This window comes from Passer montanus, unplaced genomic scaffold (genome assembly GCF_014805655.1).
Source record: "Passer montanus isolate IOZ18808 unplaced genomic scaffold, ASM1480565v1 scaffold53, whole genome shotgun sequence".
NCBI lineage: Eukaryota > Metazoa > Chordata > Aves > Passeriformes > Passeridae > Passer > Passer montanus.
Window position 1 is genome coordinate 6261210 of NW_024370263.1, and position 18991 is coordinate 6280200.

An 18991-nucleotide genomic window follows, 5' to 3' on the forward strand; every position below is an offset into this window, starting at 1 on the left:
ATTTTCCCCTTACAGCTGCAGATTCAAATGGCTTTGCCTCTGTTGCTGGCAAACCAGGCTCTGAACCCACCCAGCAACAGGAGGGACCATGCTCTAGAGCCATCCAATTCCTCTGCTCCTCCTGCAAGCCCCAGGCCCCTCACCTGACCACCATCTTGACGGGGTAGACGCCGATGCCCAGGCGCCGCTCCTCGGGGATCACGTAGGAAATCCTGCCACTGCTGTTGCTGATCTCCGTGTCAAAGTACACCCACTCCCCCGACGGTGGCTGGGTCATGATGTGGATGTCCACCTGGGGACAGCGAGGCTGTGTCACCCCCAGCAGGACAGGCACAGGGACATCCCACCCGAGCCCCTCTGGGTGGCAGCAGGGCTGACCCTGCTCTGAGCTGGGCAGCACCCAAACATCAGAGATGACAAATGCTGCTCCTGCTGGGAGGCACCCACAAGTCTGAGCAGGAGAACCTGGCCAGCAAACCCCAGCAGGGACTGAGGGAGCACTGACCAGCTCTACCTCTGTCCCACAGCTGTCACCACATGGTGACAAGCCCCCAGCACACACGGTACCTTCTCTCCTGTGAGGGTGACCATGTCTAATGGACCATACATGAACCTCCCAGTTAAGGTCTGGGGCCCATCCTCGTTAGCAATGGTGTCGTTGATCCTGTGGTTGGCTGTGACGTTCTGCACGAGGCAAGAGGGGAGGAGAAGGAAAAGAAAATAAACAGTTTGCAGCAAGGGATAACCTCACAGGGAAATGCCAAATATAACTGGACAAATTGGAGCATGGGTTTCTCTGTGCCATTCCCCCCTCCACTCCACCCTCAGCTCTGGGAAAGAATTTGACCTGTGGCAGAGGTGAGGCTCTGTGCCCTGAACTGATGGGTGCATTGGAGTGCTGAAGAGCCAATTTCCATGGCAGGCTGTATGTGCAATTCTGATACTCTCTATTAACTCTATCACTCTGGAGTTAAGAGGAAATACACACAGCTGCCAGAGAAATCTGCTGATATTGTTTTAGTTCTAGCACAGAATTGCCCTCTCAAAATCTGGAAACTTTACTGGGAGCAAAGGGCATTTACTGAGCTGAGAACTGGTATTATTGGACCTTGAAAGATGTTCCATTCTGACTCGTTCCCTGACCCACAGCCAACGCTTCCTGTGTTTAACAGACTCGAGCTAAGAGGAGACCTTGCTGACACACATCTTTTACAGGCACCCAGGTAGGATATAACCATTAAATAGCCCAGCAATGCAACACAACCCCCTGTCTGTGCCACGCCCTCAGAACAGCTTGTGCAGCCCAAACCAGAGCAGCTTGTGCAGCCCCACAATCCCCCTTACCCGGAGCTTCACGTTCGTCCTCTTGCGGAGCCACTTCTCCCGGGGCTTGGAGGGGGTGAAGACAGACACCTCCTTCCCATCCAGCTCCAGAACACTCGAGTTCTCGTGTCTCATCACCTGCAGGAGGACAGATCCCCCAAGGCATCAGCCCTCTCCTCCTGCCTGGCTGTTCTGCATCTCCTGAGCCTGCAGTGAGGAAGGGCAGTGCCTGGAGAGAGGCCCCTGAGTTTGCTGCTGGGTGTTTGGCTTGGCAGCTTGCAGGCTGGACAGGACAAGTGGCCTTTTCTGCACTGGCAAAGCCTGTGGCCAGTGCTGACTTCATCCTGGCTGGGATGGAGGCTTTTTGGATTGTCAGGAGGTACAAAACTGACTCAAACACAGCGGGATGAGCTGTGCACTGAGATACCTGCCCTTCCTCCAGGGATCCATTAGTCCCTTCCCACGGTCTGCAGGGGCACTGGAGTCCTCCCCATTGCACAGCAGATCCAGCACCAGCTGCTCTGACTGGCTGCATGCCGACAGTTCCTTCAGCTCATTTCTAATTCCTACTGAAATTCCCAACTCTTGTCCCGTGGCTCCTCTCACTGACCTGACCCCTGTGGAGGCACACAGGGGTCCGGCTTGGCTGCATGTGAGGCAGAGCCCAGGCTGTCTGTCCATCCTGGCTGACAGAACTCCAGGACTTTGTGCTGGTGGGACACTGCCAACCAGCCAGTTCTGTGGGGCAATTCCTGCCTGTCACCAGGGCATGGATGGAGATGGGAGGCAGGAACATGCAGAGAGGAGGGTTAACTCCTACCTAGGTTGCTCTTAACTTCTAGAATGGAAGAATAACACCCAAAGGCTGGGGGACAGCTCAAAGACTCTGCAGGACTGGGAGGTGACCCTGCACATAGAACTCCAAAATTGCCAGTAGTCCTTAGTGACCAAAAAATTAAGAAGCCTCCTAATTGTGGGCTCTTTTGCAAGGTCTTGAACATGCTCTGTAAGGTCAGCAGCTCTCCAGCTGAGCTTGGCTGACATGGGTCACCTCTCTTTGCAGAGCTGAAGCTGGTTTTCGTCCAGGGAAATGGAAAAAGGACCCCAGGGAGGAAGAGCTTGCTGGGGCAGGAGCTCATGGAAATCCAATGTAAACAAAATAACAAATTTTACTGAAAATTATTTAAATCAGGAATGTATTTTGAATCCTATCTGGGCTTGTTTTAATAAGATTTAATCTTTGGAGACTAAAACTATTCAACAGCTTCTTTTTACATTTTGTCCAGAGATGACTTTCAAAGGCCATTAGAAACAAGTCCTTATTAGGGGAAGCAGTTGTGTGGTGCTGGTGAAGGACAGCGAGAAGACAAAAGATGAGAAAAACCCTGGTCTCAAGGCAAAGAGGAGTGAACAGAGACAGGCACTGGGCAAGGGGTGCCAGACTACCCAGGCAGCCACCAGCAGGCTTAGAATGGATGGAGAGGTACCTGCAGGTACTCAAGCCACAAGGTTTGAAACACCACACAGTGCTGCAGACCCAGGTTTGGGCTGAATCTGAGTAACTGGCTGTTTCCTAAGTGGAAGATTTTGTGTATGAGACTGTCATGACTGTTCCCCCTCATGCACAATAGGAGTTCTCTCTTCCTTCCTGCCCTGTTAGGCTGGGCTGGATGTGGGACCATCCAGGCAGGAGTGTGCAGGCAGAGCCTGGACACAGCCTGGGAAGAGAAGGGGCTCACTGCATTATCAGCACTGCTCAGCTGCCACCGCTGCTGTTCATGGTTCTCACACTATTTGGAAGATAACACTGAAAGAAAGTTTGCCAACAGAATCATAAATAACTGCGAGCTGCAGCAGAGGGGGCTGGAGGAGAACAGGGAGGATTTAACAGCTGAGCTAATGCAAAGCAAACCCGGTGCTGAAGTGGGCAACACAAACCACAGAGTTGCTTTCAGTTTTGTTTTTTTCCAGCTCTGTGCTCCAAGTGTCATTCCCTGGGAAGTTCATATTTTTTAAGGCGAATAACTCCCCCTCATCCCCAAGGAACTGAAGGGAAAATATTTCTTTTAGCGAAAAAACATGTTTTAGACAGTAAATTTAAATTTTACGCCAAATACAGGTTGATAAAATCTGACGTGTCAGACTCCAGACACCAGCTATCCCCATTCTCCTGGCTCTAGAACTGCTTTGTGCTGCAGGAATGAGAACTAAATCCCAGTGAGTTCCTAGAGGAGACAACAATAACTTAGAAAGGCAAAATGGAGAACTGCATTCTGCCTATCAATTCATGCTGAATTCATATAAAACTTCCCCTTTGGTTTTATTGTATCTGGTGCAGGTTTTATTTGTCCTTTGAGAAGTTTCAGTTTCAGACTTGAGATCTGACCTGGCATGCAGATCACTTCAAGAAACAAGTGCCACTGACCTTTGCCACTGTGGATGTGATAGGAAACTGCCCTGGGCTCTCTCCATGGGTCTCCAGTGTGCCCAACTGAAACCTGCTCTGATGGCAAGAGCCCAAAAACCAAACAGCCCCAAACCAAGCAGGTGTGACAGCATATCCATGAAGTCTGTATGTGTGCAGCATCACCAACACCACAGGTGAGGAAAAAAAAATGAGAAGAAAATGGATCTGCAGGGGCAAAGAGTATTTTTTCACCTCTATGCATCCACAAGTCTTACGTAAGGTGCACTGTTAAAAACAAAGAGCCCTAAGCATTTTTCAGCCCCAGGGAGATGAGGGAGAGGGGATGACTGTACCTGTCTGAGCAGGAAGGACACAACGTCCGTGGACTCCCAGTAGCTGGCGTGGAAGAGGTGAGGCAGAGCCACGGTCGGGAAAGCCGTGAGGGCATCGGGGCAGTACAGCGCGTAGTCGATCCGCTTGGTTCCCCACCACTTGGCAGCAACTACAGAAACAAAACACTCCTTCAGACAAAAGGGTTCACAGAAGGGATTTCAGGGCTCCATATCCAGGTTTGCCAGGAGGCTGCTCCTGCTGCTCGGGGGGAACAGGTGACCCCAGGCTTGGTGTTTGCTCACACCAAGGGAGGAACACACCACCAGCAGTGAGCTCTCCCTTGTTTAGGCAAAGAGGAAGGCACTGCAGGGTGGGTTAATTGCCTGTTAGTCCAGACCCCAGGGAAGGGGCTCAAGGCTCCTCTGCATCTCCCTGGAGCTGTGGGAGGAAGGAAGGGTGGGTGTGCTCTGCCCTTCTCCGGCCCTGCTTCCAACTCCTTTAGCTTTCACCAGGGAATTGCATCCAGGTATTGGCCACACTAAAGAGGACTGAATACTGGGAATCCACAGGATGCTAGAAGGCACCACAAGGCAGGGAATATGGCACGTGATGATGGGACTGGCAGTCCCCAACAAATCCTCATTGCCCTCCTGGGCTACCATGGTACAGGCAACAGAGACTGCAGCCCAGCCTTCCCAGGGGCACAGCCTCTGTGGTGGACAACAAGACAAGTACCTGCCAGTATTGGGACTTCATTGCAAGGGGGACTGAAAAATACACTGGGATTTAGTGGGGGGCAGGGATACAAACAAAACAGACAAGTTTCTCCCTCAGGGAGCCAACAACTCACAGGCAGGTGTCTGACAGGCACCCTTCACCCCGGGACACCCCCACACCTCAACTGCCCTGAGCTCTGCCCACACACACGTCCTGCCCCAATCCCTGGAAATTAGCACGTCTCAGTCCAAAGCCTCAGACCCCAAAGCCATGAGCTGCTTTCCCAGCAGCAAAGAGTCCTCAGTCCCTGTGCACTCCAGCCCAGAAAAGCAGCCAAGGAAAGAAAGATGGAGATCAAGAGAGCAGCAGAAGAATTTTGTTTGTGTTTGCATGCAGGATGCAAGCTGGGGCTTTGACAAGGGCTTCCTCAAGCTTGGTTTGTCTCTGTGACAATGTTCCCTTTTTAAGGATTTCCAGGAAAGCTGCCAGGTTTAAGGTACAATCCAACACACCCCTCTGCAAAGGGAAATCTGGCTGGGGATGAGCACAGATGCTGAACTGAAAAGATGGATCCAGCAGCTCCTTCCACAGACCTGCACAGAGCTCCCACCACAGCAAATGCAGAGGGACGTGGATTCAGCACATCCCCATGGCCCAGCCCTGGCTGTGCCAGGCCACCCTCACCCTGATAGTCCCCACTTTTCTGAAGAGCCATGGGAAGGAGGAGCAAGGTTTGACAGATCAACGTGGCTTTTCCAGAGCTCACAGGCACCTCCTCGCAGCCACTTCTGATTCCCTGCCTTCCAAACTGACAGCTCCTGGTCATGTCCCAACTTTCATTGCTCATGCAAGTCCCCAGCTTGGGTAATTTCAGATTCTTTACAGGGAGCAGACAGGATTGACTCTTCCATGCTCAAAAGACAGCGGTGGAGGCAGAAGCGTTGTCCCCTCAGCTCTGCCCAGAAGAATTCCTGCTCCTGCCAAGTTGTTAGCGGTGTTATGATGGATCTTCAGGACAAAGTGACAGAAATACTTGTTAAGATGCAATCAGAAACTGCAAGTGCCTCAGTGAAGCGCAGAGATTTGTTGTGAAGTTCTGTGACTACCAAATGAGAGAGGAGGCTGACAGGAGTGGATCTCTCCAGAATACCTGTCTTGATGTCCAGGTCTGGTATCCGAAGAGCACAGCCTGCAGCCCGGCTCCGTGGCCCTTTCAGCTTCCTTCCCTTGGCAGGCATTTCGTGTTTATGCTGCCTACTCCTCCTGAATGAGGTTTGGGTAGGGGATTTGTGAGGGAGGGCAAGTTGGGACAGAAGGCTAAACCCCCTACAATGATAAAAGTGGTGTTTGGTTTCTAAAAGGAAAAATAAAAAAAAGAAGCAGAAATCACTTATTACTATGGCACACACTGATTTCATCCTCCACAAACTCACGGCACCAGGGGAGCTGCACCCCTAGGGAGGCTCCTGGGAGGGAGCTGTGGTTTTGCAGTGCCCCTCCAGCTCTCCCTGGGGATAAGCACGGATCACATCCAGCCCTCAGTGCCACGGCTCCACGTTGCCAGCACACCAACGAGGCTGAGAGCAAGAGCAGCAAAGGCAGAGCCAGAGCTCGGGGGACACTCCCGAGTCAAAGGAAAACTCTTCCTCCCTGATCTCAGGAACAGCTTTGATGGCCGTGTGGAGGAATAAATTACACAAAGCAGAAGCTGCACAAGGGGGAGAGCATGGGGAAAGCAGAGGTGAGTGTTGTGTGACCCAACCCTGCTGCAGCTCAGGACAAAGATCTCTCCGTGGGACACGCCAGCCTCGGGGCATCACCCTGGCACAAACACCTCCCCAAGAACCACCACTGTGTGCCAGCCCAGCAGCTCCCCGTGGGTGGGAAAGCAGCACAAAACAAACACCTTCTCCCCCAGGAGCTGCTTCCCCAGCAGATTCCTATTTAGCAGTGCTTGGCAGGATGTCAGGACAAGTAGAAGGACGCACGTGGGGAGTGCGGCGTCGGCTCTTGGACACACTTTGAGCAGGAAAGCCTCGTTTGTCAGAGAAGGTATTTTGGTTCTGCTGCTGAGTGTTGCCTCAAACAGGGCAGGAGGTTACAGCAGCCCCTGAGCAGCGCCCACAGACCTTCAACAGCTCATACCTGCCTCCGGGAGCCTTATTAACCTTAGCAATTAATGATGGAGTGAGTAATTCACAACTCGTGCCAGGAACGTATCTATAAATTTTTGAGACCTTCTGTGAACAGAGTCTGGGCTGAAAATTTCCTCACATGCATGGTTTTTAGTTTTTGGTTTGGTTTTTTTTGTGGATTTTTTTTGGGTTTTCAGCCTTCTTTTGGTCTGAGTTACCAGAGGTCCCTGAGGACACAGTGTTGATCTCATACCTGAGCTGAAACAAAGAAGGGGCTGAGCCGTTAACAAAGTCTGTTCTTCTCCACTTAACAAAGTCTGTTCTTCTCTACTGCATTAGTTAGGAAGTTGTACATGTCTTGGGGAAAAATAATAAATAAAAAATCCCTTTTACTCCTCATTCAGCTCTGGGAAATGGGTCATAAGTGACTGGAAGCTGCCCTGCAGGCTGCAGGAGAGCTGAATCTTTAATGCAAATTAATAAATGTTCTGTTCTGAACCAACCTGTCCTTGCCTTTCAGCGTTACAGAGGGGCTTACTCATCCCTGCTTTTGTGGGCCACATTTGAGGGATCTGCATCAAGCCACATCCTGCATTACCCATCTGGTCTCAAGTGCTGATCCCAAGCAGTTCTGCACGACTTACCATGGCAGCACAGGCACATCCCTCTGGATTAACCCTCACACACACAGCAGCCAAACGGTGCTCAGAGCCACAGTTATTAATTATCTTCTCTTTAACAATTCATCACCAGCAAGGTCCAACATGCATAACACAGCCGTGGTCATCACACACACCCCCTGTTCTTGCAGGGGATGTGCTAACACAGGGCACTGAGTGTGGCAGAACCAGGATAATTCCGAGCTTTTGGTCATGAACGGGAAGCACCCCCCGGACAGACGGACGGACAGAAGCTGCTCAGCCCGGAGCAGAGCAGAGCCTCGGAGGGGTGCAACACTTACTGTTGGCTATGTTGGAAGCAGTGTAACTGTCTGCCATTCCTGAGACCTGGCTGGCAATGCTGATCTCACTGGCTCTCCGGAAGCCCCTGAACTGAGGGGCTGAAATGGGGGTGGACAGGGACGCGTTTTCCATGAAGACGGCACCATGAGACTGAACAACATCTGCTACAAAGTTGAAACAGGGAAATCAAAATATTAGACCAACAGACAGAGGCTGGGCAAGATGAACTCGGGGGGGAGGAAGGAGGCAAACAAAGCTGGTAGGTGCAAAAACCTTTCAGAGATGATTGGAATGAAACAGAAACACCCCACATTTCATTGGAGCTCTGGTTAGAAAAGAAAGCAAATAGCACAGCAGGCAGAGACATGTGGCTGGAGGAGCAGCCTTTGATTGAGAGAAGCAAAGTAAGTAGCTCAAAAACCAGATCCAAAGAAAAACCCAGGCAGACTTGTTCAAGCAGCAATAACAAGCATGTGTCATACATACAGATGTGAATATACACAATTTTATACATTCACATCAAGACAAGATAACCAAGGTAAGAAAAACAACAAAAAAAAACCTTACAAAGAGGTATTTGTTTTCTTGAGATATTTAAATTTAAATGAATCTCTCCAAGATAGAAGCATTATTAAAAAGCAAAAATCAAGAAAACATCTTCATGCCTGGCAGGGACTAAATTTGGACTTGTATTTTACTGCTGAAGGACACAGCCAACACTCATAAATCTGGAGAAAGGGCAACTGAAGGGAGTCTGGTGCCGAGCACTTGTATCTCCCATCAGAGTCAGCAGATCAGGGAGCACTCAGGCTCTATGAAAACAGAGCTTTTTTGGTACAACACGCAGGTCTGGATTTTTAAATCCCAACCTGAGGTTTACCAAGTTAGGCCGAACCCCTCAGTACATGGACCATATGCCACATGGAGCTTACACATAGATGAGAGGGAAAAGGACCTCAAACACTCAGGAGTGGCAAAACAAGAGATGCTGAAAGCCACGTTAAAATCTCTGCATTTCAGTTTTGTCTCTGAACAGAGCTGAGAGCACCCACCCCTCTGTGGGTGCTGTGAGGCCCAATTAAATGGGATATCCCAAGCTCCTGCAGGGCAGGGGTTTGTAATGCCAACACCAGGTGCTCACAGCAGGCAGCACCAGCGTGGCACTAACATGCAAAAGCAAAGCAATTCATTAGGGGTTTGAGGTTGCCCATCTCTGCTGCACTTGAGGAGCAGCACCTGAATTTATTCCCAGGTATCAGGCAGGAGATATCACAAGGAATGTGAGCACATTACTCCCACACATCAACACCCTCCACCTATTCCAGCCTGTTTAGTTATCCCTGGATTTAATCCTGGCACACGGCTGACACGGGGTGTTGTTTTAGCAATTGGTTTATTTTAATATCAATCTTTTTTTGCTTGAGGCTACTGATTTTCTCCCTCCAATCCCTCAGTTCGCAGCAGCAGCGTTTGTGCCCACACAAATCCTGCTGCAGCCAGGGAGAGGGAACGTATGAAGCAGAAAATGTGTGGCTAAGTGTCAGTAAAAGAGTTCTGTTCTCTGCAGGGAAAATCAGGCCACAAGCTGCTCTGTGTAAAAGCTTTGTGGACTGTGAGATCTGAGCCTTAGCAGGAGCCTGACCTGATGATGAGCTGCACACACAGCCCACGTTGTGCCTGAAAGGCCCTCAGCAGCATCACTTTCTCAGCCCTTTCCCCCTCTTTCCACCTTGCCTTGGGCTGCTGGCTGTCAAGGCTGTGACCAGGATCCCAACCCAGCGGGTCCCACGAGGCCTGTGCTGTTTTCTGACTGCACAAAACACCAACATGAGCAAGAAGAGGCAATCCAAGTGGAAAACAGGAGCTGTACTGAACCCCACAAATGCCTCAAGGGTGAAGGGTCTCATTCCCTTTCCTGGGAGACCTGGAACAACCCTCCCTTCTCTGATCACCTCTCCCTCTCCATTCTCTTGCCTATGAGATGCTCCTGTGCCCTGCTCTTGTGTCACCAAAGGGGTGCCCCAGCACAGGTGACGATCAACACCTTCCCCGAACCTCCTCAGATGCAAGGAGAGGCTTGGCTTTGTCTGTGTCAGGAAAAATGCCAGATTCAGGTTTCACCACCAGAGAAACCTGAACTTCTTCCTCTGCTTTATCCTAAAGCACCTGTGGCTTGAATTAGGAAGATCAGTTCAAGAGTGCTCCAGGAGAAAAGGCTGGGCCCAGCGTGGCCTGCCTGGGGTGGCCACAGCCTTGACTCCATCAGCCCATCTTCACTTAGCTCTGCCTCAACTTCAGCTCCTTTTTCAGAACCCAGAAAGTGAATTAAGGAAGAAACAGTGAGATTTTTGGGCCTGCTCTTTTTCAGCCAATCTTGTTTCCCTGGGCTGACCAGGGATTTTGGAATATAATGAGTTTGCAGCAAAAGCACCCAACCTCAGCAGCTATTCCAGCCCCATCCTGGTGTCACCAGAGGAACAATTCCCACTCCTGTGACAGCCTGAGGTGTTTCAGCACTGTTGAACAGTTCAGTTCAGCACTGCCTGTGTTGGTGGCAGGAGTCTGCTCTGCAGGGGACAAGGGATGTGCTCTGCAGGGGACAAGGTGCCACTGACAGCAATGCTCCCCTGCTCCTGCCCACTCAGGTGCTCTTGTGCTTCTCCCTTTCCCCAAGCCACACACCCTCTGTCCCTGAGAAAGGGCAGTTTCTGAGAAAAACAAAGGCCAGGAAAAGGCAGGGTGGGAAATGTGGAGAAAAACCTGTTTTATGCATTACAACCCACTCAGAAAAGCTTCCTCCACACCAAAGCTGCAGTGACAGCAACTTCCAAATAAAATCTGAGACCTGACTCGCAGAAAAAACCCACAAAGCTAACAACACATTTCCTGAATTTGTGTGTTCTCTGCTTCATGTTCTTGAGCAGCAGCTCTGAAACCAAGGAGGCTTTTTTGGGGAGTGTGGTGAGCAGGGCGGGATGTCACAGGCACTGCCATGCTGGCACAGACAGACCCCAGCACCTGCAGCCAGGAGTTCCTGACAGGAGCCATGGGAAGCCTCCTGCACCCAGAGGTGCATCCCCAGCCACAGCTCAGGTCCTGGCAGCCACGGGGAGCTTCTCCAGGCAAGCCCAGAGTGAAGCCAGAAGGTCCAGCAGCAGCAAGACCTTTATCAAGACCAGCTGCTCCTCTGTCACTCGGCGAGGACAGAGGTGCCCTTGGTTACTGCACTTTGTCCTGTGACTCAGGGATGACTCAGGGCCACTGGACCAGAGAGAGGAAGAGGAGCCTGGCTGGAGCAGTGCCCTGAGCCCCCTCCCAGCAAAGCATGGCACAACCCATGCCATGGCCCAAGGTCTAACTGCACTTCCAGGGGAGGGCACATGGAAAGCCAAATCACTTTTTTTGTTTTGGCCTACCTAAGGATCTTTAATACTCATTTTGGTGATGTGATCTTTCACTTTTGGACTCAATTATCAATGTTCTTATAAGGGAACAGCCCTGAGCCATCAGGTAAGTCCTTGGGGTACCTGAAAGACAGATTTTGGTATGTGCTATTTGGAGACTGAGCACCAAAGCAGAAAATACTGAAAGCCATCAAAAAATATGTACAGATCAATAAAACCAGAAAGATTAAAAACCACAGAAAAGCCAGGCAGCTACTCAGCATAGGCCAGGCCCTGCTCACACTGGAGGTCAGTGCTGGGCACTCTGCAGTCACTACCCTGACACCAAGAACAGATTTCTGCTGTCACAAGTTCTGGTGATTTTGGAAATCTCCTTCAGTCCAGTGGCTGAACTGGGATTCAGCACTTGCTACACTCACTTCAAGAACTGCTTGGACACATTGTGGTCTTGACTCACAATGTAAAAAGCAGAAAGTCATAGAATCCTGGAATGGTTTGTGTTGGAAGGGACCTTAAAGACCATCTAATTGGGCATGGGCAAGGGATGCTTCTACAGGCTCTGTCCTGACCACAGGCAGTGGGAAATCAGCTCACAGGGAAATGGCATTTCAGCAGGGACCTCCAAAGTGGTTAATTAACAGTACCAGATCCTCTCCCTCTGCTTTACCACAAACCTCACAGCACAGGCAACACGGCAACTGCACACCTAAAAATCCTCTGCGCCTCCAGGAGGCAGAGGAGAGACCCCTGGGAAAACTCAGCCATGTTGCCATCCTGTATGACCACATAAGAGCCCAAACTGCTCAGGGACAGTGAGGGTCAGCTTGTTAAAGACAAACAGGGCAGCAGAACCCAGCTCTCAATGCAAAACACTGAGAAAGGAACGAGAACGGGCAAGTGAGACACGCGGGAAAGAAAAAAACCAAAACAAAGGCAAATCTCATCAAAATTGCAGATGTAGCACCAGCCACAATCAGAATAAATGAGGCCATGCAGCATTGATGATGGAAAATAAGGCAAAACAAACTTTGCTTTTAAGGCGGGAGACAAGAAATTAATTTAAATAACCAACACGCAGAGCCACCCTGGGGTCTGGAAGCCTCGGTGCTGTGCTCAGCAGAGCCACGAGTGTCCAAACAGGAAACAGCCAAAGGGACAAAATCTGCTGTGACATGGACATCAATTGGACTTCTGGTGATTCGTGGCTGCTGGGGAGCTGCACAGTGCAGGACACCCTTTCCCAAGGGATCCTCCCTTGGTGAGCACCACACGAGCAGGGCCAGCAGGGACTGTCTCTGCCAAAGGCTCTGTCCAGCAGCACGGAGCAAACCAGGCTGTGCATGGCAGCAGCTCCCCTCCAGCACCAACACCAGAATGGGACAGAGTTTGTAACCCCAAGCCCTTTTCCAGAGTGGCTCTCCCAGAGCCAGGTGTGATCCCCAGTGGTGATTTTGTGTGGCACAGCCTGAGACGCAGCACGAAGGTTTCAACTCCAGGAGGCAACAGTGTGATCTCCAAAAAAGGACCCCAAGAACCCAACACCACAGACAATACAAAAGTGTAGATTACACACACTCAGCACAACCAGCACTTTTATTGGAAACATCTTGCCAATTCAGTACGGGAACGGGGATACTTGTTTCCATGAAGCTGTCCTGGTGCTGGAGAGCACCCAGAGGGCTACTTTCCATGAGGAGGATGGGATTGTTCTGGATTGTCTCAACTAGAAGCAGATGGGGAAAAAAAAACATAACAGAAGGACAAAGAACAACAGACATGCGGCCACAAAGTGTTAAACATACAAACAGTTACACCCCAGCACTTAATTATGAGTCTTCAATGAACAGACAACCTTCAAATAGAGTAAAAGAAACAAAATGGGTGATTTCCAAACAGACCAACATCAGAGATTAACTGGGAGCAGAGGAGAACACAACGATGGCATTTCCACAACAAATGGGAGGCATCTTCACCCCCTTCTAAGCCAAATCCATAAATACACAGCAGATCCAGAGAAATCTTTTTCACTATGAGTGGAAAAAATGCTGTAAGGGAAGAATCAGACTCACAGCCTACACAGTGCAAAGCACAGGAGTAAGCAGGGATGTGAGTTTGATTTTACTCTGCAAGTCAATTGAAATGAAACAGGGACCAGCATTTAGTACAGATGGGAAAATGGGGGAAAAAACAGCCTGAGAGGCTTTCTGAATTGTGGGCTCCCAAAAAAGCTACCTGCACAAGGAGATGTGCACAAGCAGTGTTACACAAGGTTTTGTACAAAACCAATTATAACTGAGCACCTGAATTTTATGTGATCAGCAAAACATACAGCTTAATTATAGCAGCAATTAACTTTTCTGGAGTGCCCTCCAGTGAACAGTAACTTCAGGAGCAGCTTGGTGAATCATGGTTAGTCCTTCTGGGTAATGTGTCCATCACAACATGGACTCTAATGGAAAGGAATGGCCTGTTACTTTCTGATAAGCAAATGAAGAGGCTTTGTCTTACAGGAAAAAGATAATTTAAAACTGGTTTTTGTCAGTTTTATTCATGAAGGCAGAGCAGTATCTCTTAAAATAACAAGGCTCAGACCTGGAGGTTTTGCCATCACTCTGCCCTTCTCATAGGAGAGCTAATTGCTGTTTAACTTCACTGCATAGCAAGTGTCTCTCCAAACACAGCCAACTCAGAGGTCCAGGGAGGCTCTAACATTCCTGCTGCTGTACAGAATGATAACCAGAACACAGGTTTGGTGTCAATGGGGCCTCTACCTCTGGGTTCAGTGAGAACAGGGGCTCTGGAATGTATTTAAGAGAAAGAAGGTAACATCTTTAGCTGCTTTTTTTTTTTGTAATAAGCCCCTTGCAGCTGATACCTAGAATACACCCAAAAAGCAAATTGCTCTTCAAGTTGCTATAGATTCCCTGAGCTGTTGTAACTGGCCTGGGTACAAATGCAGTTGTGGGTGGATCCATTTTTAAAAAGTGTTGTAGCAAGATCTTGGCTAAATTTGACAAGTGAGTGGGGCCTGCAGAAAGCATTTTATTCACTTCATTAAACATGGGGTTTAGTTTGTGCCCATCTAACAGATCAGACCTCTATACTGAGCAATTACAACACTTAAAGACACTGGTACATATAGAAGGCCACTTCTTTGGATTTTCAACTTTAAAATGATGCAGAGGATCACCAGAATTATCCAGCTCTAGTTATACAGTTTTCATTTAGTGCTGCATGATTCAAATATTAGACAAATGGGATGCAAACAAGTAAATCATCTCATCATCTCACTGTAGACTCTGCTCCCTCCAGTCTTCTCTGGTCCTACAAGTCCTAAATTCTGCCAACTCAGTTGTGTTTCATTCACTCTCAATCACAAGCACCAGTTTGGGTGTAAAACAGAAGCCTTTACAGAGAGGTCACCAGCTCAGGACCCTCAGCAGCTGGAGGCCCTTGTGTGACAAACACAGGGCACACAGGACACGAGGCACTGATTTCACTGCAAGAAAATTCCGATTCTGGTAAATCAGGAACAAGCTAATGCTACAGGGCCAGTTCTCCTTCTCACCATTCCCAATTGTGTTGATAACTTCATGTGACATGTAAATTGTAACCCTTTAGCAGCTGCTGTGGACCCAGAGGGACTCACCCAGAACAGCAGAGTTGCCGTCGCCCAGCGGGAACCTCTGGTACCGGGGAATGTTGAAGGGGGGCAAAAGGTAAAACTTCCTCTCCAAAAGAGGCTCGAGGCGTGAAGCAGATGGGTCTGCAGGGTGGAACAGGTTATAGACCTGCTGACAAGCTGGTCTGAGCTGAAAGACTAAAAAGACAAAGAAAAAAACCCCTCAACTATCAAAATACTGCTTGTTAGAATGTTGTAGATATTTGTCTCTAAAAAGGACAACTGTCAGGTTACAAAATTGCAAAAGATTTATCATCTCTCTCACCTCCTAGTTTATTCAACTGAAACTATTTATGACAATGTTTACAGACTCAAGAATTGCCCAGTGCTTTTCCTGTTTGGAAATGGGATAATCGGTGGTGCATAGAGCACAGGGAGATCTGCTTCTTTACGGTGCAATAAACACGATACAGAAATGTTTGGGTTTAACCAGACTCCTGCAAGTGCAGCAGGAGGTGCCACACCACCCACCAAGGGAGCAGTTTGCACCAGGACTTACTGTCAAGAGCTGGAATCACAGTTTTCCGCAGCGCAAGCACCAGACCCAGGGGAGACCCAAAGAGGAAGAAGTCTGTGATCTCAAAGTCAAACTTCCCAATATTTCCTCCATCCAGCATCGTGGAGCTGCTGGATCTCCTGGATGTGGGGTCATTTCTCAGGACACTAGAATGTAAACTGGGACAAGAACAGAAAATAAAGTCTGAATTATACTGTCACTGTGTTTTCATAATCAAAGGCTGGATTAGTGATTGACAGTGGATATAATTTCTATCTCTTCAGTGAAGGAACTGTGCTAATCAACCCACAGTGACCCCACTGCACTGGCATCATTTAAATGTACAAATCAAGCTTCAGGTGAGTTCATTTACACACTATCTCCTCAAAATGCTTTTTTCTTTGGAGTCAAAATCACAGAACATGTCCAGCTGTTCCTCCTTCTCTCAGGTGTCAAATCTGTTTGCAAAATTCCACCTCTGTGTTGTGCAGGCTGGGCAATGCACAGGTTTAACACAGAGATTTAAATTCACATATTCCTTGGACACTGAAGAAGAAGCAGGACTGCTTAGGTGAAAATCCTGGAAATCCACCATTTGGGAGAGTTGCTTCTTTACAGTCTAAATCTGGGCCAGTGAAATGACAGATGTGTAACACTGATAACCTGGTTCACAAAAGGCTTTCTGAGATGCTTCTATTCCCACCCAAAAGCACGAAGCTGCAAATTCCTTGCTCTCCAGGTTGTGCAGATTCCAGTGGTAGCTGTAGTGGGTTATCTCATTATATTTAGAAGCAGAGAGTTGAAGGCAGTACCAGCAGTGCCTTAAGAGGGTGTTTGCAAACACTTAAAAAAGCATCAGAACAGGTTCTATAAAACATGTAGGAGAAATGGATATCATAAGAGATGGGTTGGATAAAGGGTTTACAGGCCTGGAGTTGGGAATGATGCATATCCAGCAGTCTCCTGCCAGCCCTGTGGCCCCAAACAAAACCCCAGGTGGTTTGTACTCGTCACATCCCCATGTGCAACAGCTCTGGCTCATCACAGCCACTTCTGAGGACAGTGACAGCCCAGCACTGCTGTGGTCCCAAAACAGGGCTGTTCCACCATCCTCAGCACAGAGCAGTAGCTCACAGACCCCTCAGACACAGCCACCACCCGGGAGCAGCTGCAGATGCTCACACTTTTGGGGAAGAAAACCGAGTTTCAGGCAGACTTTGCTTTCCTGCCACGGCAAATAAGGAATAATCCCAGTGACAGCTCCAGTGCTGAACGCCGTTCCCAGAGGATGCTGAACCTCCTCCTGCTCCTGCTGTGCTGCGTTCCCCCTGGAGCTGCACACACGCACAGGCACGGCTCTGCTCTCCCAGCTCCCAGGCAGGGAATGATAAGTTACTTATGCCAGACGCACACACATCACGGGGAGTCAAAACAGCGGTGTCAAAAGCGGCAGGAACGGGAGGTTACAGCAGTGACAGCTCAAATGAGCCTGCTCCTGTTGCTGTGATGCAAACGAGGCTGCACAGCCCTGAAACAGCTCTGAGAACAAGCCACCTTTGGTGGAGCTACAATTGCTTTAGCTAACAAGATGCAAGGCAGTGAGTTTGCTGTGTGTGAGGAATGCAAAGTCATTTAGAACGTGCTGGGTTTTGCTGCAGGCAGGGTGACAGCGATGGGATTCCAACAAAGGCTCCAGAGGAAAACCCATCCCCATGGCAGGATGGGTGCAGGGGCTGTTTGGTGTATTCCACACAGCTTCCCACAGCTTCTCTTCCTGGGGAAGGGAAGAAGCAGAGCAGGCACAGCATGGAGCAATTTGGGCATCTTCACTCCTTCTGCCGGGAACTTGGTATCGCCTTTTCAGCAATCAAAAGAAATGAGCCAAGGGGAACTCTGGATCTGTCATGCTCCAAGCAACCTGCAGTGCCCTGTTCTCCCTTTAAAGAGCAGCAGATGTACTGTGTGCATTAATTAAACAAGAGCTTATGGATTTCAGAAGCAAATCAACTCATTTACAATAATACAAGTACAGCACAGCCAGAAATAATGTAGTTGTGCAGAAGGACTGAATTTAAAAATAAACGTGTGATTGTAATCTCCAGATGCTGCTCTGGCTTGCTGGGCATTATCCCAGAGAAGTGGGTAGGTCTGATACATGAATAAAAATGAGTGTCTTTGGCACAGGCTGAAATCTGCAGTGGGCATGGACAGAAAGGTCCCTGTGTGCCAGGCTGCCCGTCTGCTGAGCCCTGGAGGAAAACTTGGCTCTGTTCTGCCAACCTCCTGCTCGAAGCCACATCACACCAGGGCTTGGTTTTTGCATGGGAAAAATCATTCCTTGATGGCAGAGGCCAATGGGCTTTCTGCTGGTGCTGGCTGGGAGAACAAGGTACAGGGATGGGAGCAATGTCCTGCTGAATGCAGGAGGGGACAAGTGGGATCCCTGCTCCCCAGCCTCTCCTGCACCACAGATGAGGTGAATCCCTGCTCCCCAGCCTCCTTTGCACCAGGGATGAGGTGAATTCCTTCTCCCCAGCCTCCTCTGCACCAGGGATGAGTGAATCCCTGCTCCCAGCCTCTTCTGCTAACATCTTTAGCTGCATCCCTCCCCAGCCTCCTCTTCTGCACCAGGGATGAGTGAATCCCTGCTCCCCTGCCTCTCCTGCACCACAGAGCTGAGTGACAGACATGCAGAGACAGCTCCTACCTCAGCTTCAACCTGCCTCTTTCCCTGAGGGAATCCTGGTTTTGAGCTCTGGGAAGAGACTAATTTTTAGCCCAATGTCTAAATGAGGTTTAAAAAGACATAAAACTCCTAAGAAGTGAAGATGCAGCAATCTGTCACCCCACTGAATTCCAGCAGCTCTTGCCAGGGAATCACAAGTGCTGCATGTTGGGTGCAGGCAGAGCCCTTCAGAGATGGAACAGGAAGGACCAGCACAAAGCTATTTGGAACAACAAAATGAGCAATCCATTATCCACATCAGGCCCAGCACTTACTCTAAAATAGGTGCAAAAATGCATCAAGATGCCAGCCTGATTTCCTTAACTGAGTCTGTGCCCCTGAGGTCAATAACAAGGAGGAAAATCAGCACATTTTTGCACAACTCATATTTTCCCTGTAATACAGGAGACTGTTTTGAGGAGGCAAGAACAAGAGCCTGATTGCCTTTTATTAACCTGCTGGAAATAGCCAAGAACCTCACTGGGGATTTTGTAAACGCAGCTGTATTTCTGAATATCCTATCTCTGTGCACCAACAACATTCACTTTGATACCTTCTCTCTCCCATAAATCATCTACCAAAGGGCCCTGACACGGCAGGATAACATAAATCCCTGTGCTAAAACAATGACTCCAAGTAGTGATGGAGGGGGAGAAATGCAGGGGAAGCCTTCAGCACAAGGCAAAAGGAACAGCCTTGGATGCAGCTGCAATGCAGGTGATGGGGTTTGCTGTGGGGGACACTGCTCCCCAGTTCCTGGACATCAGAGAAGAGGGATTAAGAGCATATTGACTACAGTTCCTCCAG

The 18991-nt window shown here is 49.3% G+C and overlaps 1 protein-coding gene across 9 annotated transcripts in view; it reads right to left on the reverse strand.

Annotated features, from left to right (window-relative positions):
• Positions 1–18991, reverse strand: part of PITPNM2 (phosphatidylinositol transfer protein membrane associated 2) — a 122752-nt gene that overhangs the window by 6545 nt on the left and 97216 nt on the right. For 5 of the 9 annotated variants that reach the window (XM_039724437.1, XM_039724435.1, XM_039724433.1 and 2 more), the window contains 9 exons: positions 15463–15638; positions 14931–15101; positions 12855–13004; positions 7877–8041; positions 5931–6134; positions 4084–4232; positions 1345–1461; positions 568–684; positions 144–292 (listed from right to left, as the gene is read on the reverse strand). In XM_039724437.1, the coding sequence (XP_039580371.1) occupies positions 144–292; positions 568–684; positions 1345–1461; positions 4084–4232; positions 5931–6134; positions 7877–8041; positions 12855–13004; positions 14931–15101; positions 15463–15638 (1398 nt within the window). The remainder of the gene's footprint in view (positions 1–143; positions 293–567; positions 685–1344; positions 1462–4083; positions 4233–5930; positions 6135–7876; positions 8042–12854; positions 13005–14930; positions 15102–15462; positions 15639–18991) is intronic. The other 4 variants (XM_039724438.1, XM_039724439.1, XM_039724440.1 and 1 more) reach the window with 4 other exon arrangements.